This window comes from Epinephelus lanceolatus, chromosome 22 (assembly GCF_041903045.1).
Source record: "Epinephelus lanceolatus isolate andai-2023 chromosome 22, ASM4190304v1, whole genome shotgun sequence".
In the NCBI taxonomy this organism is placed as follows: Eukaryota; Metazoa; Chordata; class Actinopteri; order Perciformes; family Serranidae; genus Epinephelus; species Epinephelus lanceolatus.
The window spans coordinates 27,198,439-27,221,619 of record NC_135755.1 but is presented as its reverse complement, the minus strand read 5'-3'; the positions used below and the strand labels follow the sequence as shown (position 1 = coordinate 27,221,619).

The window sequence follows — 23,181 nt, the reverse complement described above, 5'->3', positions numbered from 1 at the left end:
GGAGGAGATGAAAAGAGGAGCAACGAGGAAGACAGGAAGCGATAATTAAACAGAGGAAGGACAGATATGGAGGAGTGGGAGGGGACAGAGAGGGCAAGATGACTTAACTGGGATTCACCGCCTGCTCAGGAATACTCCACCCTCACTCTCCAATACACACATACTACATTTTCCCAGTGAGGTAAATCCCCCAGCATTCCCCCCATATGTGTTGTCACAGCCCTCCCACTCCTGCAACTCGTGTGTGTATGTTTGTGTGTGAGTGTGTGTGTCACTACTTTTCTCTGACATTCCTGCGTAGAGCAGAGAGACGGCAAGCTCGGCTGCAGAGAGACAGAACTACAAATCCAACTCAGAACTTCATTAGGAGAGGTGTGGATTTTCTTCGAGAAGAAAAGGAGAAATATTGTTGTGATTCCAATTTTGGGAAACCTGCCTGCGAGTCAGCTGGGAAGTCTTACATTTTGAACAAGGGATTTCTAGAGAGCATCCTCCTGTATCCAGTCACAGTTTCCTCCTGTTCTTCTCTACATCTTCCTCCCAGGAGACGGGCTCCAAACTTTGGATTGCAGAGTTTGGGAATATTTTTGGAGAGGCAAAAAAGGACAAGGACATAGTGTTGCAGCAGCATACAAAGAGGTGAGTTAACACTCAGGGAAAAAAATTACACGTAATAATTGTTTATGACGTGTAGCTCTTGTTCCTGTGGAGTTCAAATGCATTTTTATGAGCAGTTCTAGACAAAAGCATCCATCAAAAATTGTATTGTCTGCAGACTTTTAAGTTGTCTCTTAGTTTCTAAATAATAAACTTGCAATTGCATTGATAGTTCTGTTACAAACTGTCAGAGACAAAGATGATAATGAGCACTAATAAAGCCTGTCTTGCTGGTATATCTGCCATACTACAAAGTGAGAGAGCTCTATTGGTAATGGTGCATTAAAGTGAAGTGTGTTGCACAAACTGTCCGTAATGTAACGTCTCAAGGGAGTCAGAGTTGCTTGTTCTGCTTATCCCTTGCTAGACTTAGGTCGTGCGCCTGAGAAACAGAGAGAGAAGAAAAGACTTGTGGGGCACGGGTAGTTTAAATCGTCCACTGCACATTGATTACAAAGAGATGATGGGATGAAAAAGGAGGAAGAAGAAAAAAAGCATGTGCAGCAGTGATGAGTTTCATTGTCTCTCTGTTTTTATCATCAAATAGCGAGGACAGACGCTGGCCAGTGATGCACACATGCACGTTCAAATGTTTCAGGCACATGCTTGAATAAATGCACGCAGATGTTGCATGCATGTACACAAAGAAGGGATGTCAAACTAACTTACGGTCTCTTTCTCTCTCTCTCAATTTCTCAATCACAAACACACACACGCTCACAGAAAGAGATTTAAACAAACACAGCTTTGTTTGATTGCGCTCATCTGTTTAGTTTGCTCTTGGCTCAGATCACAGACCGATCCAATGATTCCCAGCAGCGCTGCAATACAATACACACACACACACAGACACACACACACACACACACACAACTGCACAATACTGCATACACACACTCATACAGTTGAAACAGTAGATACATGCCATGTTTTTCTCTCATGTTTCAGGCAAATACATTTTGCTATTCTCTCGTCCTCCATAATAGATTTTTTTGTCACATCCACTTTTCTTGTGCACAATACTCATCAACTTAATTAAAACAGATTCTCTTACTTGTCCATTCTCACATCATGGTCATATAGTATTTACATATATTTGGTATTTAATTGGCAGACATTCTGATTCATAAATGTACACCTGAAAGCCTCCTAGAGGTTATAGTATATAGTATATATATATATATATATATATATATATATATATATATATATATATATAGTATAGGCAGTTACAGTAGCAGCTAGGAGCTAGAAGTTCAAGTGTGCTGCAATAGTTGGGGTGTGTCTTCTTCACTTCCTCCTTGGCTGTAAAATATTTTTAGCGTGTCCAAAATTTCTCCCAGTTCACTAGCAAGTGCACTCTATTTATTTTTACACTATTGTATCTGGAAGCCATGAAGCAGAAAGTTCCTCATGAATAAATTTATATGCATTATGTTTGTGTGTTTCTCCGTAGGCCCTGGCTCCTGTAAAGATGGCTGACATGGTGCAGCCAGACCCCGACAGCTTGCAGATACCCGGTGAGACGCACATACAGTACTGTACAGTTTATACACAGACTTCATTACCATGGCAACCTGGTCAAAATGACTCACTTCTCTCTCCCTCTTTATCTCCTGGAGCGCGAACACACTGACCTTTCCATGTCCCTCTCCCACTCGGGAATATTACTCACATCACATTCCAGTGACATTCCACTCATTCTAGTTCATTAGAAATGTCCACTCTCACATCCAGAGAGCTTCGGGTCAAGTGCATGAAAAATAAGGTGTTGTCTGCATATGTGCATGTATGCTGGCATCAGCAGTTGATGACAGTCCAATAATGTCTCTTTCCTTGTGATAAGAGAGTTTTCACATGGCTGCATATCACTTCAAACACAGATCTTTTTGGCTTGTCCGTCCATTTTCCGGTGGAGTACGTGTGGCGCTTTTCCAATGTTGAAACTTGTCTATAATGAGATTTTAATAGGTAGCCACCACTGCGTGTAGTTACATTTCTCTTTCCCTTCTTCTCCACTAATTCCCAGGTGATAATTTATCAGCCCCTTCATCGCCTGCCACAGCTAGGAATGACTGCAGCATCACACCCCTCACTCCCTCCCCCTCCCCGGTAACTATGCGCACACACACACACACACACACACACACACACACACAGATTCACCACAGACACTCCTACACACCCTTTCCACTTACTTATTTTCTTTATATAAAGCTGCTAAACACGACCTGTAAACCCACATCCACTTCTCACTGTTATTAGTGGTTTATAATAACACTTAACTCTGAGATTAAAGTGAAGTGTAGACTTAAAGCAAGTACGCAGTGATGACTACAGTCTGTTGAAGAAATATCCACACTTTGGCACTAAAGGAGTAGAGGAGAGATTTCCAAGCCTGCTAATTCTACGCTGTTTCCACTCATAGAAACTAGTTATCACAGAAATGTAAGAATCACTTATTTTAAGTCCCACCCATGCTTCCCCTGAGAGTCAGAGCCATGTTTGCAGCTCTGTGAGGCCGTACTTAAGCACGGCGGTGATTTGTGCTAAAAGTTAGCATGCTTAAAGTGACATGCTGATGTTTAGCAGGTATGCTTTTCATGTTCTTAGCTCAGCAAGTTAACATGCTTATATTGTCAATTCAGCAATAAACAGCTGAGGGTAAAGGGAATATCAGTCATAAAGCAGAATATACTGTAGGACAAATTAAATTTTTGACCTGATGACGGTGCTAGAAGTTCAACGTACCTCATACAATGGTATTATAAATATGATATCTTGTGAAAATGCACAATGGTTCCTATGCTATCTAACAAATAAGCACCTCACCTATTACGGCGTCACATTACGTACTTATGTGAAGTTACACAGGTAAGTTAGTCAAGTAAAGGTACTTGGGTCAAGTTTAGGAAAGTTAATTTGTGTAGGTTAGGTTTAGGAAAAGAATTGGGGTGTCGGTGCCCCAAGTGCGGAGGCGTTGCCTCGCTGCAGCAGCCACGGGTTAGGGTCCAGCTTGCAGTTCTTTGCTGCAAGTCGGTCCCCACTCTCTCTCTGTCTCCCCATTTCACTCTCTGTCCTGTCATTAAAGGCAAAAAAAAGCCCACAAAAATAATCTAAAAAAAAAAAAAAAGGAAAAGAAACATGTTTGGGAGTCGTCACGTTTTGTACTTACGGTAAAATTATGTACTTAACGTAAAGATATGTAGGTTAGGTTTAGGAAAAAAAACATGGTTGGGTGTTGTCACACTACATACTTACCGTAAAATTAGATAGGTTAGGTTTAGGCAAGTCAAGTTACAGAGTGTAGGTTTAGGAAAAGAAACATGGTGACGACCTACCTTAAAATGACTCAAAGTTCACTTGGTTTCACACGGGACATGAACACTAGTCTCCTGGGAGGAAGTCCTTTGTTTGACACAACCACGATCCCAACCTACCTCTGCGAAATTTCACTTTTAATACTACTCCCCTTTGTATTCCCTTCAGCACATATGTCGCATGATTGGAGCCTTCTTGATTATGTGGGTTACACATGAAGTCTGGTGTATTGCTTTGTACAGTGCATGAAAACAGGTTAAAAATAATCAATCATCACCACTATGTGGGCTACAATTCAGACTGAGGGAGACATGAGTTTCTACACCAATTTTCATGACAATCTATCCAATAGGAGTGATTATGGGGAGTTGTTCTCCCATCAGTATCAGCTTCAACTCACACTAATCTTCCTCTCTCTCAGAGGGTGGAGGTCAGACCCAGGATGTCCTGTCCGTTTTCGGTTGTCGTGGCAATAGACTTTGGGACGACCTCGAGTGGCTACGCATTCAGCTTCACACAGGACTCAGAAGCCATACACATGATGAAGTAAGAGTCTGCAACTATTGTCTTCAGTTCTATTCTATTATTTTCTACCCTTGACCTGACTCTACCATTTTCCTCCAATCTATGAAGACGCTGGGAGGGCGGGGATCCAGGGGTGGCCAATCAGAAGAGCCCAACGTGTCTGCTGCTGACTCCTGATTTGCGGTTCCACAGTTTTGGGTTTGCGGCCCGGGACTTCTACCACGACCTGGACCCAGAGGAGGCCCGGCACTGGCTCTACTTTGATAAGTTCAAGATGAAGATCCACAGCACAAGTGTAAGAGGGATCAGGATGGGAAAGGTGGAGTAGACAGGAAGTGGGGACAAAAAGCCAATTTTACATAATACATACAAACTTAAAGGGTCAGTTTTATACATCTGGATCAGGTTGCATTGTGGGTAGTGTAGGATCCAGTGTTTTTGGAACTAGAACAATACAAAGGATCAAAAATCAGGATATCTTGGCTTCTGCTGCTTCCGTTTTGACCATTGTCTTTAGAAACTCTCTCACAAGTCTCCCAACTTTAAGAAAGTACAGTGTAAAATAAAGTATCCCCTTTAAGGCTTTAAGCATCAGCAAGACAACTTGCTTTTGCCATAGTGTTTTAGCTGTTAAAGCTGTGTTTGCTACAGGACCTCACCATGGAGACGGAGCTGGAGGCGGTCAATGGTCGGAGGGTCAGGGCCATTGAGGTGTTTGCTCACGCTCTGCACTTCTTCAGGGAACATGCTCTAAAGGTGCACTTTAAAGCCACAGTTTATGATTGCAGTATAGTGCCTCTTGGTGGACATCTCTATACAGTGTTCACATATACGTGTGTGATTTTTATTAATATGGTTTATATGTATAAACCTTCACTTTGCAAACCAAAATTGCTGCACTGTAGTTCATAAAGTGAGTATGATTTTGAGTGTTTTACCAAAGAAAGTGTTTCTCTGATTCTGTTTTAGGAGGTGAAGGATCAGTCATCATCAGTGCTGGAGGGAGAGGAGATCAGATGGGTAATCACTGTCCCTGCTGTGTGGAGACAACCTGCCAAACAGTTTATGAGAGAGGCTGCATACCTGGTAGGAACACAAACTATTCTGCAATTAAAAGAAGACATTACCTAAGTCTAGGAGGGTTTATGTTTAATACATGTTTAATACATCAATACATACATACATCCACTTACATTATGTATACAACTCAAGTCTTCTAGATACATACACATGTGCACACACACGTAGGGAATGATGGTAGACTGTGTGTGTGTGTGTGTGTGTGTGTGTGTGTGTGTGTGTGTGTGACAGAGAAAGAGGAAGAACAACAGGGAGATGGAAAGAAAGGCAGTATATGAAGCATGAGATAAAGCCTGCCCGATTAATGTTCCCATGGAAGATCCACACACACACGTACACACATAGAGATCATCACACTGCACTTTTGCCTGTGTATCTTCCCACCAATACACACACACACCATACGTGTCACAATGACTTGTAGGAAGTGTGCGTACATGGACAGGAATGCAGGGGGTCCTATCACAATACATATCACTGAGAGTGGACTCACATGTGTGTGCTTGGGCAGTACATATGCAGTGGTCCATGGGAAAAACTGTCAACCTTTTACTTGAATGTCAGCGCTTTCCTAATTCCTGTTCTCTCTCTGTTCAATGTTCTCATTTTTACACACACACACACACGTAAATTTGTTCACCAGTATCTCTCATCTGCCCTTCACTCACCACGGTACATAAATAAATAGCCTAATGCATACACACTTTCAAATGCAACACTGACATATACGCACACACACCCTGCGCTGGCTCCCGGCTTGAGGCCGTCGGGGTGTGTGTGCTTCCTGCTGGTGATGATGTCATCACAAGTGAACAATGAGGGAGACGGGCGTACAAACACAGGAAGTGGTGTCCAGACCCCCGCCCTGCATACACACACATCATTCCAGCCACTCAACTTTACACCCAATACATCAAGGCTAATGCTTATATACCAGCTCTCCGCTCCTAATGGCACTCAGTGTATGTATAAACAGACCAAAGCAGTGTCTACATGCATGTCTAAAAGCATTGTGGATTTTTGAGAACTGCTTTTTTCAGTACAAGTATGTCTCTCTCTTTTCTTTCTCTTGCTCAGACCCCAGATATCTCAATACAATCAAGAGCTTTGCGGGATAATAAAATTCTGCTCGTAAATTTTTCTCTCCCTCTCTGTCGGTCTTTTCTCTTCCAGGCTGGTCTGGTGTCTCCAGACTGTCCTGAGCAGCTCCTCATCGCTCTAGAACCTGAAGCAGCGTCAATTTACTGCCGTAAGCTCCGCCTCCACCAGGTGCTTGACCTGAGCTTGCAACCAATCACAAATGGCTTTGATCTGGAGGGGTCGCGGCCCTTCGACTCAAGCTTCAGACAAGGTAGTGAAGAGAGAGTTTGGGTCGATGTGTGTGTGTGTGTGTCTTCGTGTAGACTTTGTCATTAGCATAAGCATGAAACCACACTGTGTTCCTGGAAATGTTGTTGTTGGGTTTCACTCGGGGATTGTGGTCTATGCAAAGGACAAAGTGGGTTTGTGTGTGTGAGCGAAGGAGATCTGACTTCAGATACTACTTGCGGTTTTCCCTCATATGACTTTGCAGTTGTTTATGTGTGTCTGTGTGTTTGTGGATGTGGGGGGGGGGGCACACTTACAAATGACACTGGAGACGCCATATGTGTCATGTAGAGTGGACAAACTACTTTTGATATGAAAACATTTTTCTAGATGGTGATGTTTTCTGTATCTTTTATGTTTGTGTAAATCTGGCTTTTCAGTTCACTATTGCGAAGTGGGAGAAGTTATTTCGGGCATCCAGGGTTTATTTTCTGCAAAAACAATAATAGGTGGCTGGCAGAGGGAGCATAGTTTGGGCATGTAACTGTACTGGTTGAATCAATCAGTCAACAGAGGAGCTGTGTTCCAAAATCTGGTTCTTTCACCAGAAAAGTCAAAGGTACAAACCTATGTACATAAAAACGTAAGAACATAACTATGACTCCAACAGTGAAATGGGCTTGAAAGTTTGTTGCATGTGCAACTTAAGGTGAGAATCATTTTGCTTATTTGCTGATGCCTTGATTTGAGCATCTGACTGGTTTTGTTTATTTCGTTGAAGTTGATTTGGCAAACTTGTAAGCAGACAGTTCCCCTTTTGCATATTCAGAAGACGCCATTCATTTGAGGCTGAGTCTCTGGCCATCCAAATAATGTAATTTTAATATTTACTCACTTTTTAGCTCTGTTTTCGCCCTCGCTCTTAAGGGAAATGTCTGGCTCATTAGATGCTAAATGCTCTAATCTGTATGTTACCTGTCTGTCATTTGGTGCTGGGCAGGTTGTCAGAGCTTATTTGCCTACAGAAAATAGTAGCCTATTGAGCATGAAATTTATGCTGATGAGAACAGTGAGAGTGAACCAAAACAGTTAGGTTCCAGGCCAGACACCAAAACAATAATGAAAGATGTTAAAACTCTCCATAGAGCTGCAGAGCTGGGTGATAATTCTCTGTGGGTTTGGGTGTCAAGAGAGTTTTTTAAAGACCTCCCCAAATCAAGTTTTTAACCTTGTTAACATATACATTTTATACTCTACAAAACACATCATGAGCAATAAGCAGTCAATGCCATGGCTGAGCATTTCCACCTCAGAACGACAGTGTACCAATACCTCAAAAACACGGATTCTGACTTCCAGGGCTTGTTACATCACAAATCAAAGGAACCGGTCCTCTGAACTAGTACAGTTAGGCTTTCCATATCATTAGCATAACAAGCATACAGCAAAACAAGGGGTATCAGAGGAGAAGTAGGTACTGGTACTGGTACTGGTATTTTGCAAGTTACATTTCCCTTTCGCCTAAACTTATCAGAGCTCATGATTGGGAACAAGGTTTATCTAACATTAGCAACATATTATTAGCTGTTTGATAACATAGTCAAGTTTAAGAATCACTTTATCTGCTGTTAACAAGCAGAGGTTTGTGTGTTTGACGAGCAGAGTCAAAGCAGGTTCACTAAAGCTGCAGGGAAGTGTGTGAGGATGAAGCTAATATGCATATTCATAGATCTGTGCAATGTGCGCGTACAAAATCAGGCCAAGGTGAAGAGTTGCATCTTAGCCATTTTAAAGCATTTAGGGATATAAATATGTAAATATGTAGTTTTGATGAACAGAGATGAATTTATTCAAATGCCTGGAGAGGAGTTTTACATTACACATAGTCATTTGACCCACTGTTGATATAAATGTATTGAATAGTGCAGCTTTCAAAGAAAACTTTACAATCCAAATTTACAGTGAGGAGAAATTCTTCCACAACAATCAACTCTTTTCACTTTGCAACCCTATACCATCCCAATCAAAATACAAGGACAAGGGTGACTACTTTTAAAAGAAAGCGTAGCTGTTGACTGTGTGAGAACATGGCTGTCATATTGTCACAACTCTACATTAAAGCTGCATTGAAAACATTTGTGTTTGCAACAGCTACAGGAAAATACTACTAAAACACAGCAAAGGAACAAAGAGCGATTTCAGGCCGGGGAAAAAGGAGACTGATGTATAATTCAGGGAACGAACATGCCGTCCAAAATCCCCTGCACAGGCCCACTTATACATATGCAGTCAGTGACACACACACGCACACAAAGAACATTCACACGCACAACGACACACACTAAACACAGGATATTGTAATTGGAACAAGGTGCAGCGAGACTATGATCTCACCCCCTCCCGGCCTGTCATTCTCCCTCTCCTTCGTTCACATTCATTTTTCTTTCTTTTCCCTCTGTCGTTCTAGCATTTCCTCCCCCTCTAACTTTCTTTTGCCAGGTTGTACACTCTGCAAGGACTCTGCAGACACACAGAAAGCTGCATAAACAGACATAACAGTACTTCCACACACACACAAACACACACGCTTGGCATCACAGTCATGGTTTTTACTATCTTTAGCTTTTATTCCACCTCATTTCGTCTCCAAAGATAGCACAGGGGAGTCATTAGTGCACGCGCGCACACACACACACACACACACAAATACACACACAAATACACACACAAATACACACATACATTTTCTTTTCTGCTGTTTCATGTAAATGGTTTCCAGACTTGCATTTCATCCATCACCCCCATACAAAGATACACACACACACACACACACACACACATGCACACACACACACACACACACAGACGCACATACATTACCTCCTGCGTCATCCAGTCTTAAAACAACTGTAAGAGTATTTGCTTTCAAGACAATGTAGTCATTGTTTTTCTTTCTTTCTTTCTTTTTCTTTCTTTCTTTCTTTCTTTCTTTCTTTCCTTATCCTGCCACAAATCTCCTTTACCTTGCTCTTATTCTAATTATTATGGTGTGTAGTACTCATGGGGTTTGAGGGAACCTAGTAAAAACCACTTTTACCTAAATTATACAAACACTTCACTCCAGGCTGTCAAACCTGTTACAACACACTCATACACTTAAACATCAAGACCACAACCCTTTCAAAGAGTTTGGGTTTTTAAACACGAGAGACAAAATTTTTTACCTCCACCATCCTCCTTTCGCTTCTTTGATCTGCAGTTATTTCTCATCTTAAAGCCATTATGTTTCACTTTATGGGTTCACTTGCATTTATGGGGGAGTACGAGTGTATCTGCTCTGTCAAACGGGATGTCAGGTGTTTTGTATTTCTGTCAGCTGTGTTTGAGTGTGTTCTGTTTTTGTTGGCCTCCATCCATACTTTTAACCTGTCAGTCAAGCGGTTTGCATGTTGAGAGTGAAGAGGAAAGCTGAAATCTGAGAGTGTTTCCAACAAATTGTTTCTGTCATGCAAAAACACTGTGACTCTCATTTTGGTGTGTTTTTCTTTTTTTCCCTTCAATAGAAAGACTTAACTATTCAATGCATAAATGTCATGACCTCCAGGGTAACAAAACTTCTAAACCAAATTAAAGTAAATTAACATTCATCCTCATCAGGCAATGAGCATTAGTTAAACACAAGCTAAAGTGTCTGACCCTGCAGCACGTTTATACAGACATACTAAAAAATGTACAAATGCTGGAAAAGCAGTGTACTGTGGTTGAAGGGGGTGATGACTCTCTGGGCCTACAGCTGGAGAGAGTCCATAAAAATTCTTGTCCAATTGTTGTATTTTGAAAAGGGGGGCCCAGAGCAATATTTCAGGGGGACTACCGCTCCTATTTGTGCCCCTGGGACGCAGAGGTCTTTGCTGTGCCCCTAAACAGGAGAACTTTGTTTTTTTTTTTTTATTTTGCTTTTTTACAATGTTTAACCATTATTTTTTGCTTCACTATGACTTTTTGAACTTATTCTATGACATGAATACTTTCACTCATGTGCGTGTGCAACTGAGATGAAATCCAAATATCAGAGGTATAAAAACTGAATTATGTTTTATGTTTGTTGCAGCGAGGGAGCAGCTGAGGCGATCCAGACACAGCAGGACCTTCCTGGTAGAGAGTGGAACCGGAGAGCTGTGGTCAGAGCTGCAGACTGGTGAGACTCTGTGTTCATGTTCGTGTGTGTGTGTGTGTGTGTGTGTGTGTGTGTATGTGTGTGTGTAAGAGAGAAAAACAGACCCCACATGTTGGAGATATTGATGATATTGACTTTTAACCCCAGTTGGCTCACAAAGAGAAGCACACACACCTTCTCATTTCTACTAACCCTCAGTTTTCGGTACTGCATTCACTGTGTTCTTTTCAATTTCAGCGCGATAATAGCTTTCACATTTTACCTACTATATCTGCACTGTTTGGGGACTGAGAATTTGAAAATTAAGTCCTAGTATTTTGAGAAAAAAAGTCTAAATATTTTAAGAATAAAGTCAGAATTTAAGAATGATGAATGAGTGATAATTTTGCAAAGTGTTTAATATTATAAAAATATAATCCTAATACTTTCTATAAAGTGCCAAGAAACAACTGGTCTGTCACTTTAAACTACCAAACACAGCTGTACTGACAGCCCCTGAGTGTACAACCCACAGTGTCCAGTTTTGCCTAAGATAATAAAATCCTGTGCCTGGAGAGTTAAACTCACCCAGTTCTGTGGCTTTTACACACAGCCTTTTCTCTCTGTTGAGCCATGACAACAATCTGAAGAGCCACGCGCCCCTGCTGACCCTTTCTGCTCCCTTTCCTGTCCACACACACACTCACACACAGGAAGGACCCAGCCCATGGGACCCTGTGCATCTGCACTGTAAATAAACCAGAGGAGTAGAAACTCTGATTTGTCCTCCTCCTCTTGCATTTTCTTCTCTCATCCTTCCCTCACATTCTTCATTTCTTGTTGATTTTTGTTGCTCGCACTTTTTCTCTCTCTCACTCACTAATTCGTGTTCAGGGTGTGGTCTGCTAAACTCAGGGTAACGAAGCCGAAACCAGCTCTTATCGCTGGATGTATCATAAACACACACGCTCGCAGTGGGAGCGCAGCAATCCCAGATGCCTGAGGGTTGTTTATGTTTGAGAGTCCGCTGGTTGAAGAGTTTCAGGGGAAACACACACACACACACACACACACACACACATTAGAAACATGACATTTAGACATTCCACACAAATGAAGACACATTATCATCCGCAATTTCCTCCTACAAATTTATGAGAAACATCATGTTCTTCAAGTCCCATGTGAAATATTTCCTGGCTCTAAAGTCAAACTGATAAGAAAGTCTTCAAAAATAACAGATTTCATGAAAATGCTTAACGTTCCCAGAACACTGCAGGTATTAAAACTGTGTGCGCTCTTTGTGTAGGTGACAGGTACATTGTTGCAGACTGTGGAGGCGGAACAGTTGACCTGACTGTCCATCAGATTGAGCAGCCACAGGGAACACTTAAAGAGCTCTACAAAGCTTCAGGTACAAACTTTCTCAATCTGCTGAAACACACACACACACACACACAAAAAAATCCTACAGTTTCCAAAGCTGTAGTTTTTCTTCCAGGCGGTCCGTACGGTGCGGTCGGAGTAGACCTGGCCTTCGAAGCCATGCTGTGCCAGATCTTCGGTGAGGACTTCATCCAGAGCTTCAAAGCCAAGCGGCCGGCGGCCTGGGTGGACCTCACCATCGCATTTGAGGCAAGGAAGCGGACGGCGGCGCCGGGCAGGGCCAACGCCCTCAACATCTCCCTGCCCTTCTCTTTCATCGACTACTATAAGAGACACAGGGGGCAGAGTGTGGAGGCCGCCCTGAGGAGGAGCAAGTGAGTGGGTACTGGGAGAGGTGTGTGTGTATACTGTATGAGTGTGTGAGCCGTTCAATTAAACAATGTATTGATTTATCTGTAACATTAAAGATGAAAACTCTCCTCTGTGTTTGTGTGTGTGCCAGTATGAACATAGTGAAGTGGTCGTCCCAGGGGATGCTGCGGCTGACACAGGAAGCCATGAACGAGCTCTTCCAGCCCACCATCAGCAATATTGTCAAACACATTGGTGAGAAACATACAAAGATGTGTACAGATTAGTGGAGCAGAGAATGGATTTTCATTGACCGAGCAGCAACCTCTGGGGCTGAAAAATGAAGCGCAAGTGCCAAAAACTGCAATGCCTCAAACAACCACTTTGAGGCTGGCTCCAAAAGGCAACCAAGAACTTGGAATGAGGTCACTTCCGATTTGACCATATTCCAATACAACAAGGTGTAAAAACCAAGACGTTGTTAGCATTAGCAGTTCTAGTGAGGTTAGCCACTGTTAGCAAAATCAGTTGATATCAACACATTATGTAGTGCTTACAAACACAGCAACATGTTCACAGATAGAAGTTGGACAGGACGTTGTGTACGACTGTTTTAACGAGACACAAATGAGGCTGAAGTGCTAATGAACAGAATAGCACTACAGTTTTCACTACTGTTGATGCTCAGAGTAGCCATCTTGGATTTTGAGTTCAGGGTTGGTGAGGTTCCTCCAACTTTCTGAGTTGGATATCTGACATCAGGGGGCGATCCAGCTGAAACATCAAATGGGAAGTCAGAAACTTCCCAGTACAAAAGGAACACACCATAAAATGCCCAGCTTATCTCTATCTCTATCTCTATCTCTATCTCTTAACTCATCCGTTAAGATTTTTATTGAGGCTTAACGTTACGCATCATTGCAGGCATGGCCGCTTTAAGTGACAGGCTGTCTGCAAGGCGTCACCTCAGGCTCTCAGTCAGATCCACAGTCAACTCAGGTCACTTCTGGTTTCAAACTTCCAAAATGGCAACGGCCAAAATGCCAACCTCGAGGCTTCAAATTGGGACTCCACAAACCAACGGGTGACATCACGTTGGCTACATCCATTATTTTTATACAGTCTATGGTTTTGACTCTCTCACATTGCCCAAACCTCTGACCTCACAGCATGATGCCAGAACTTTCCATTAAGAGAGCTACTTATGGGTGGTGTGAATCTAAATGGTACAAAAGGGCAAAAAAATACAACTTGGTGCTTTTCAAGTATAGCTCATACCAAGCAAAACAAACTGTAACCTTTTTCTAGGTGATGGTGACCTCACTATTTGTTTTTTAAGCCTTGTTAAGACCACACTAAATCAGAAATGTGGAGAGTGTCTGTTTTTAATCAGCCACATGCCAGTGGGGACTGGTTTTGTAGAGTCTGGCTTAGCTGGCATTTGTTGGATAACCAAAAGACAGAGGGTGGATGTATGAAACATCCAGCAATAGCACACAGACAAACATACTTTGCTTATACACTCCATGAGATAAAATTATCCAATCATCCCTCTTTTTCTTCGCTGACAGAGGAGCTGATGGCAAAGCCAGAGGTCAGCGGGGTGCGTTTCCTCTTCCTGGTTGGTGGCTTTGCAGAGTCGCCCATGCTGCAGAAAGCAGTCCAGAGAGCACTCGGGCGGACGTGTCGCATCATCATCCCCCATGATGTTGGACTGACCATACTGAAAGGTGCTGTGCTCTTCGGGCTGGATCCCACTGTGGTGAGTGCTTAGGAACATCCGTTCCGTACTGGAGCAGCTCTTTGAAACATTCTAATAACCTCTCTCTCACAGGTCAGAGTGCGTCGATGCCCCCTGATCTACGGTGTTGGCGTCCTGAACCGGTTTGTGGAAGGACGCCACCCTCGTGACAAACTCCTCATCAAGGATGGTCGCGAGTGGTGCACCGACATCCTCGACCGCTTTGTCTGCGTGGACCAGTCAGTGGCTCTGGGTGAGGTAGTAAGGCGGAGCTACACACCTGCTCGTCTGGGCCAGCGGAAGATCATCATCAACATCTACTGCAGTGCAACGGATGACGTCACATACATCTCCGACCCTGGAGTCAGGAAGTGTGGGACGATAACTTTGGACCTACCAGAACCGTTACCAGTACCAGGAGCAGTGGGAGGGGCAGTGGGAGGAGTAGTCCCAGAGCGAAGAGAGATCAGAACGACCATGCAGTTTGGGGACACGGAGATCAAAGTCACAGCCGTTGACGTCATGTCTAACCGCTCTGTCCGGGCTTCCATAGACTTCCTGTCTAACTGAGGAGGAGCAGGAAGTGGGGACGAGGATCGGAAATCACACAAAAAAACTGATTCTAGGGATGATAGATGTAGAGAAAGCGGTACTTTGGGAGTGGGCCACATTTTTTTTTTTTTTTTCTTTAGACTTTGCATTCTAAGAAGAAACTCACATCCTGTCATTCAGACATTTAGGCTCTACATTATTCATTAGAGTATAAAAAGATCACAAGAGGAACATTTTTCTCCAGCCTTCTGGAGTACATACCCCATCAAAAAAGTGTTTCCTCAACTGAAGGGTAGGGCGCCCTCTTTGGACAAAAAAAGAAAAAGGTCCGGCCTCTAGATTGAGTGGCATATGTCATGTTACACCATGTAATGCTCTCACAGGCATTTCCTTCCCAGAACATGTTCAATGGAAAACTTGTATGGACTCTTTACAAGCTAATGCAAGCTGGGTACAGATCCCTGCTGCAACAGATACCTTCTATTAATGCAACCTGTCCAAGGTTTCAACTTTTGCATCACACTACCTAGTTATTATTCATCTAAATTGCTCAATATGAATTCTGTTCCCTCATATGATGAATTTCACAAAGATATCTCACAAGTTCTGGTCCGATACCTCATTTAAATCCTATCTCACTCTCCATTTTTGAGATATTGATACAACTACCTGGACTGCAGCTATGTTTCTCTAATGACTGTGATTGTGCGTGCCCTAGTGGTCAAAGGGCAGAACTACAAGCAGAAAATCATGGATGCATCAAACACACCTGAAGATCCTTCACTAGGAAAGACTGTGACATCATTGCAGAGTTTGCATGTTTCTCATGAAGTACGTCACCACTCTCGTTCAGGTGTAGTGTTTGGTATGTGTGGTGTTTAACACCTCAGGACAATTTTTCCCACAGGTTAAATGTGGGAAAAGATGATGGTATCAAATATCGGTATTTTTTTTAGGTATTGTATCACTAAGAAATTCCTGTATCATGACAACACTGCAGTCTTCACTAGACGTTACAACAGGTCCATACATCTGAGCTATCACCATGGCAACTGAGTTATCTCCATCACCTGAGGGAGACAAGCTAGTTGCAGTTAAAAGCTATAAAAGCTGTATTTTGTCTGTCTGTCTGGTAATTTTATAAGTGAATGAGCTCCTGCAGGGGTTTTAACTTTGCCACCTTAACATACTGTGTTACATTACTGCCAATCTTTTTATGTTGTGTATGCTGTAATAAACTGTATTCATGTCTACGTCTAACAACCACTGTACCATGTACAACACTTTAACCCAACCTTACTTTCTTACTGTGCAAGCTGCAAAATGCTACAAAGCATCATCCTTACATTATCCTAATTTTATGATCCATGGCCTTACATTTTACATTAAAATAAAAACTATTATATCATTGTTTCTACAGCAATGCCATGCTCTTTTCTCATTTAAAAAACGCTACTTAAATACAGTACAACTGCAACTTCAACACCACCAGGAAACCACTTAAAGTAACACACATATGAATCATGAACAGTACGATTTGAGCTGTGAATTTATTGATAAGAATGGTCCAATAAATAGTTTCACACAGCCTAACCAATGCATGGTTCAGAACTGCTCAACATCCTATCAGTGCTTTACTTCCCATGTTACACATCAGTTTGTCACAGAACACAAAACCAGATTAGAAATGATGGAACAGCTGCTTCAGGTCAGAGGGAGGAAGAGTGAACTAGAGGGGACAGGAGTGTGTCTGATTCAAAACCAAGAGGGGGCTACTGCAACAAAATTTCTTAGTAAAATGGCCACACATGGAAAGATACAGTGCTTGAAATGTTAAACAGACTAAACCTCAGTAAGAAAAAAACTACAGGTGACAAAGAAAACACAAGAAATGCCAGCCATCTTTATGAAAGTCGAAAGATACTGTATTGAAATAGCCTTCCCCCTTTTATTTGTTTCATTACACTTGCCATTTGCAATGTGTCTATGACTGACGCGGCAACACCTAATTTTTATCTAGAATTCAAATCCAAATGCAGCTCAAACATGCCAAGCTACATTCAACATCATCTTTGCATCTCTGCATATAGCTGGAAATGTATCCTGACCAGTACTTAAGACACAGTCATTTGGATTTCAATGCCAGTTTAAAATGAGGTTTTGTTCTCGCTTCTCTTAGTGAGCGTGGGGCCTCCCGCGGCCTCTGCCCCTGCCAGCGCCAGGAGGTCCGTCCATATTGCTGCGTGGGTTCTTGATCGTTTCATCCACTGACAGGATGAGGCAGGCTGCCTCTGACGCGGCTGTCAGAGCGTTGATCCTCACAATGGATGGTTCCCAGACGCAGGCGTTGAAGTTGTCTGCAATGTCCTCGTTGTTGATATCTACACCATACCACATACCGCCCTGCAGGGAGATGGCAGATGAAGCACACAAAGACAGAGTTATTTCCTGTTCAACTTCTAGAACTTAAGGCCATAAAAGCGCCCATATGCTTGTACTTCATTCAAAGCCTTGTGTAGGATAAGGTAAGCGTGTTTCATTTCCTACCTGTGCATGTTTGGCACGCAGTTTGTTCAGGATGTTGGTTGCGTCAAAGCCGGCGTTGTCACACAGCTGTCTGGGGATGATCTCCAAGGCCTTGGCGTATGCGCCGATCAGCAGCTGCTGTTTTCCGGGGATGGTCCTGGAGTAATCCCGCAGGTACTTGGACAGCTCCATCTCAATGGCTCCTCCACCCGCTACAACTGAGTCATTCTGGAAATGTGTTAAGTACAGTCAGCTTATTGTGTGCACAGATGGGCTGACAAATAGGAAGAATTTCCAAATGGTAAAGGGAGGGTATTTGGTCTACAGCTGCGCTTGGATGGAAGGAGCTAGTCAGGTGGCATTCACGTAATTGCCAGGACCCAAGGCTGCCCAGGAGACGATTGTATTGCAACAAGATGATCAGTGTTATTGACTTCACCCACCACTGGTTTTAATATTTTGGGTGATCGGTGTACACTCCGTGCATAAACTGACCTTGATGGCTCTGCGTACGATCATGATGGCATCGTGCAGCGATCGCTCCGTCTCCTCTGTAAACTGTTCTGCTCCGCCCCTCAGGATGATGGTGCACGTCTTTGCCTTCGGACAGCCCTTGAAGAAGTTATACCTAGAGACACAGATGGGATGGGTGTGAGTTGTCATAAAGAATTATGACTCATGGTGTCAATTCTCTAAAGAGGATGGACAAAAGACTAACTTGTCCCACTTACCTGTCTCCTCCAACTTGGACTTCCTCAAAGAGTTCACACTGTCCCAAGACGCTGTCTGTCATGGCACTTACTGAGGTCTGGATGGAGCCGCCGCAGGCCTGGAGGTCACATTACACACAATTAGACTTGTTTAAGCTCATTTTAACATTAAAAATACGGGTTTGCAACACACACATGGATTCAAACAATGAAGACATTTTTAAAACGACTGCATTGTACATGCCTGTATAGATTATTAGATTTACTGAAAATCCAATTTAAGCAAGATTCTAGTCATCAAACATCATCCTTTAGGAACACAGATTTATAGTTTAAAGACATGGGGTAATCATTATCTGTGTGTCCTACCATCATGGTCCTCTTCAGATCCTCCTCCTGCACCCTGCCAGCACAGAACAGGTCTCTGTCAGCGAAGTACTGGGTGGCCACATCACCAATGGGCAACTTGGACAGAACCACCTTGGCTCCTGACTGATGGATCTTCTCCAGTTTGTCGTACAGGATGTTCCACTCTGCATCCACAATGGCCTGGTAGTCCTGCAGAAAAGGGGAAAGACGGTTAAAAAAAATTACAGGGAGCCAGAAGCGAGACTAATTTAACAACAGTTCCAGGCGCTTATTTCACATCCTGATGCTGTGTTGTGGTCTCCATACCTCCACAGATTTCACGCGGACCTCAGCGTTATCCTTCTCAGCCTTCAACTCCAGCTCCACATTAAGCAGAGCAATCTTTGGATTCTCATAGCGTTTGGGCTGCATCTCAAACCCAGCATAAGAGAAAGTCTTCTTGAATGCAACCCCAGAGATCAACTGAGAATCCTGCAAAAATGAAATACAGAACATATGACACAGATGGATTTGGAGTTTTAAAAATGAAAAGAACCTCATACAGTTGCTGTCATTTCTTGTTTTAAGCAATTTCAGTGGCAATTTTAGCAAAGATACAAACCTCAAGGGCTCCTCCCTGGACCTTCTTGATGCCAATCATCTTCAGAGACAGCAGCTCGTCCAGAGACATGACAGCGTCCACCACCATTTTGGAAAAGAAATCCTTCTGACCGGCGATTAGCTTGGAGTTCAGGGCTGTGGCTGCGCACTTCTCCAGCAGCTGCCTCTGCTCTCTGAGAGGATAGAGAGGGGGGAACAAGTACAACAATTTACATCCACTTTTTTTAAAAGCTCAATAGGATTCAATATAATAATGTTGCTCATAGCAGTGATTAAACCTCAAATGCTATGTAGCTGCCATGTAAAAAAATTAAAGTGAGCACTTACTGCCTGTCGTCTTTCTTCACAGAGACAGCAATCTCCTTGATCTTGCTGACAGCGAGGTTGGTGGCGGTGCGGAACGCTCTGATGATGGTCTGAGGGTGGAGACCCTCCTCCACGTACGGCTTCAGCTGCTTCAGGAACTCAGCAGCCAGGAGAGTGACGGAGGTGGTGCCGTCCCCGACCTGAGGGTGGTACAAAGGAATGAGTAAGATTATCAAAGCCTAATGTATGATGTTCTGACAATGGAGATCTTTCTCTGTGTTGACATTTCAATAGGCCTTAAACCTTAAAAACACACACTTCTCACCTCAGCATCCTGGGAGCGAGCGATGTCTACCAGGGTCTTGGCAGCAGGGTGAACCACATCCAGCAATTTCAGGATGGTGGCTCCATCATTGGAAATTGTGGCCTTACCTGGAAAACACAAGCAATCACAAATATTTCGTGAGGGTGAATTCTTCCTGTAATCCATCCCTTTCACCTTCATCCAACTTTATCCTCACCTCTGCTATCCACCATCAGTTTGTCCATCCCCCTGGGCCCGAGGGTGGTCCTGACAGCCTCTGCAATCACCTGGAAAAGACAAACCAATATGTATAGCTAGACGCATTTAAAGCATAACTTGTAAACACACATGAAAGAAGAAAGCGGTTTTTCTGACCTGGCAGGCATTGATGTTGCTGACGAGCTGGGGAATGCCCTGAGACGTGTCTGTCCCCTCCTTCAGCAGGATAACCGGTGTGGGCTGGAGAAAGAAAGGGCACAGAATGAAGTGGGTGGTAAACAGACAAAAAAGAAGAAGGGCCTGAGAAAATCGAGTCGGCTAAATCCAAACCGATCAATAACGTAAGCCAGGTATACTGAAACAGTGTGTCCTAGTCATCTAATTAACTGGCTTGCACAGTTATGCAGCCACAGTTTGCTTCTTCATCAACATCACACAACACAGAATATCAGTGGCAACAATATGAAGCTGTGACCAAGTTCAGCAGCAGTACAAACAGCAAAAAAAACACCGGCTATTAATATCATGACTTCCCTTCATAAAACTATAGCTGAGCAATAGATCATGTTTCAGTGAAATCATCATGATTATGACTGCACAAATAATCAAAACATTATCAAAATCACAATATGGCCAAGTGATATATCCAAATCATAGGAGCTGCTTTTTTTTTAAATAAAGTAAAATGTGCAAAAACATATCAATACAAAAAAAGTATTACGGTGCAACAGAGATGCCCAGCCTACAAAGCATATTCCAGACATAAAGGATAATGATTGATTGGTACAGACCCCAGCAAAAATCCCATCATCACCATTTATACATCATTTTCAATGACACTGAAATGCAGAAATGACCATTCCCACAAAAAAAAACATACATTGCAATCGCAACAACTGCATTTTTGCATGTCATGCAGCCCTAATCATGATCATAATGTCATGTGCATGATGTTTCATCCTGCAAAATCCTGGTGTACAAATGTATCACACAAAGCAAACTGTAATTAAAAGCTATCAAAATAAATAAAAACTTTGGGCATATTTAACTGTAATAAACATTGCGATTTTGCTTAAACTTTCAGTATGATAATATATATAAAATCGTAATACAGCAACATCTGAAAATACTTATATATTATAATATTGAACTCAGCCATATCACTCAGCTTTAGTTCAAGCACAGTCTGTAAGTTATGGTTATATCATTTGACCATTTAAGGTTATAAGCTAATATGGTCAGACTCATACAGGCTGTGGCTGGTACTGTAGCTGTAGGGTGTGATGCTTTTGTTACTCCACACATGCTGTGTGACACTGTCAAAAGCCGGCTGTCTGTTTACAGTCTGCTCATAATGCTGTTCATTATGGCAGGTTACATGTAGCAACACCTTATTATGTTCATCATATACCTTATAAACCGGTTTCCCCATCATTAGCTAGCACATTTAGCACATGATTGTGATTGACTTTGTCTGGTCTTTGTTATTCTGCATCAGCCCGCTTCCATCAGTCGTAGCTCACTAACCAAATCTCAACACAAACACAAAGTCTCCCATGACTCGAGGAATATATTAATGCAAGCAACTCATTTAATGTAAAGTCAGACATGTTTCCTCTGCATTAATACAAAGAAGCTAAACATACAGCAGCTAACCAGATAAAAACCTGACTGAAATGGCTGCAATACCACGCTATTAAAACTACCAACAGACAAATTCATGAATCAAACAACCCTACATTTTAAGCTCAAACTGTCGCCAATGAAGCGTAGTTCCTCTTATATGAATAACAGCTAACGCTAACATGTCAGCTAGCATCTCCGTTAGCATCGCATACGCCCATTGATACTTAGTATCCTACGAGGCTAACGGTCTGGCTGACATTAACCCGTTTTTAAAATTATTTTCACACAATAATTGCTTCCACACAACGCCAGAAGGCTGTCATATAAACTGAGAGTAGTTCAGATGCAAATGTGTGCCGATAAACTGAAGGATGGACACGGATTAGACATTTGTGTTTGGGAATAAATGCTAACTCACTCACCATCATCTTTGCAGTTCCTTCGAGAAGCTTTCCACCGGTATCCCTTCCCAGAATGCTTTTCGAAATCAAGAGCCGCTTGGGGTACGTTCAAGAACACGATGCAACGTTTTGTCAACGATTTGAATGTTTTGTTTTACACCTTTTCTGAGTTGAAACGTGAACTTTTTTGATAAACACGCTTCTTTTGTGTAAATGCTGTTAATTTTAATCACTAAAATGGCGCTCTAACGTGTTAAAAATCTGAAACGTAAAGATAAACATTATGAAATAGACAAATACTAAATTGTGTAAAATATAGAAGAACCAATATATTGTGACACAAAGTCAGAAATGATTCAAACTCAGCTAATTGTCATGAAATATGTTATTTCAATGTTGTTATTTTCATAGTAACAGGAGTAAAGTCTTTTTTTTTATGATGATGTCACATTTTATTTCATAATCCATCCATTCATGCATTTTCATTCACGTATTTGGCACTGGGTCACGGGGGCAGCAAGCTGAGCAAAGGGCTCCAGACATCCCTCTCCCCAGCAACACTCCACCAAGGGGATCCCAAGGCGTTCCCAGGCTGGATGTGCTCTAGTCTGGGACCTCTTACCAGTTGGACGTGCCCCAAAAACCTCTAATGGGAGGCACCCAGGAGGCATCCTGATCAGATGCTCCAACCACCTCAGCCGGCTTCTTTCAACTCAAAGGAGCAGCAGCTCTATTCCGAGCTCCCTCTGAATGTCTGAATCTCAGGCTGAACCTGAGACATAGGGCCTTAGTTGGCCTTGAACCTTAGCTCACGACCATAGGTGAGGGTTGGGACGTAGATGGAGCGGTAAATCGAAAGCTTTGCTCTCTGGCTCACATGAGCAAAATATGTCTCCTCCTGCATCATATCCACCTCAGTTGATATTGCTCATAATTTTACTACATGTAAATATCTTCAGAAAGCTTGTGGAAGTGTACCAAAGATGGTCACTATAATGACGTTGAGGTATTTGTTTGTTTTTCTTAAACAAATTCCTCACAGG

The 23,181-nt window shown here is 42.6% G+C and overlaps 2 protein-coding genes across 2 annotated transcripts; one reads left to right on the top strand and one right to left on the bottom strand.

Moving 5' to 3' along the window:
* hspa12b (heat shock protein 12B) lies at positions 1-16,490 on the top strand. The gene is made up of 14 exons (XM_078164229.1): positions 1-639; positions 2,114-2,177; positions 2,687-2,769; positions 4,400-4,524; positions 4,612-4,798; positions 5,155-5,259; positions 5,473-5,589; positions 6,757-6,934; positions 11,003-11,089; positions 12,357-12,461; positions 12,549-12,807; positions 12,936-13,039; positions 14,356-14,546; positions 14,619-16,490. Exons 2-14 carry the CDS (start codon positions 2,132-2,134, stop codon positions 15,093-15,095), a joined length of 2,064 nt encoding a protein of 687 aa, XP_078020355.1. The 5' UTR covers positions 1-639; positions 2,114-2,131; the 3' UTR covers positions 15,096-16,490.
* A 118-nt stretch (positions 16,491-16,608) lies between these two features.
* On the bottom strand, positions 16,609-22,234 carry cct7 (chaperonin containing TCP1, subunit 7 (eta)). The gene is made up of 12 exons (XM_033609813.2): positions 22,160-22,234; positions 20,268-20,351; positions 20,110-20,179; positions 19,914-20,020; positions 19,610-19,788; positions 19,284-19,455; positions 18,989-19,153; positions 18,683-18,871; positions 18,335-18,432; positions 18,099-18,231; positions 17,625-17,831; positions 16,609-17,480 (listed from the first exon to the last, which is right to left on the bottom strand). Exons 1-12 carry the CDS (start codon positions 22,163-22,165, stop codon positions 17,253-17,255), a joined length of 1,638 nt encoding a protein of 545 aa, XP_033465704.1. The 5' UTR covers positions 22,166-22,234; the 3' UTR covers positions 16,609-17,252.
* Positions 22,235-23,181: the final 947 nt, after the last annotated feature.

What these genes read in the sequence shown, in the direction of transcription:
- hspa12b (XM_078164229.1), top strand. Translation starts at nt 2,132, where the DNA reads ATGGCTGACATGGTGCAGCCAGACCCCGACAGCTTGCAGATACCCG. An exon ending in TCAGGGAACATGCTCTAAAG is followed by an intron (nt 5,260 to 5,472) that starts GTGCACTTTAAA and finishes ATTCTGTTTTAG; the next exon opens with GAGGTGAAGGATCAGTCATC. An exon ending in CAATATTGTCAAACACATTG is followed by an intron (nt 13,040 to 14,355) that starts GTGAGAAACATA and finishes CTTCGCTGACAG; the next exon opens with AGGAGCTGATGGCAAAGCCA.
- cct7 (XM_033609813.2), bottom strand. An exon ending in GTCCAAGTTGGAGGAGACAG is followed by an intron (nt 18,232 to 18,334) that starts GTAAGTGGGACA and finishes CTGTGTCTCTAG; the next exon opens with GTATAACTTCTTCAAGGGCT. An exon ending in TCGTACGCAGAGCCATCAAG is followed by an intron (nt 17,832 to 18,098) that starts GTCAGTTTATGC and finishes ACACATTTCCAG; the next exon opens with AATGACTCAGTTGTAGCGGG.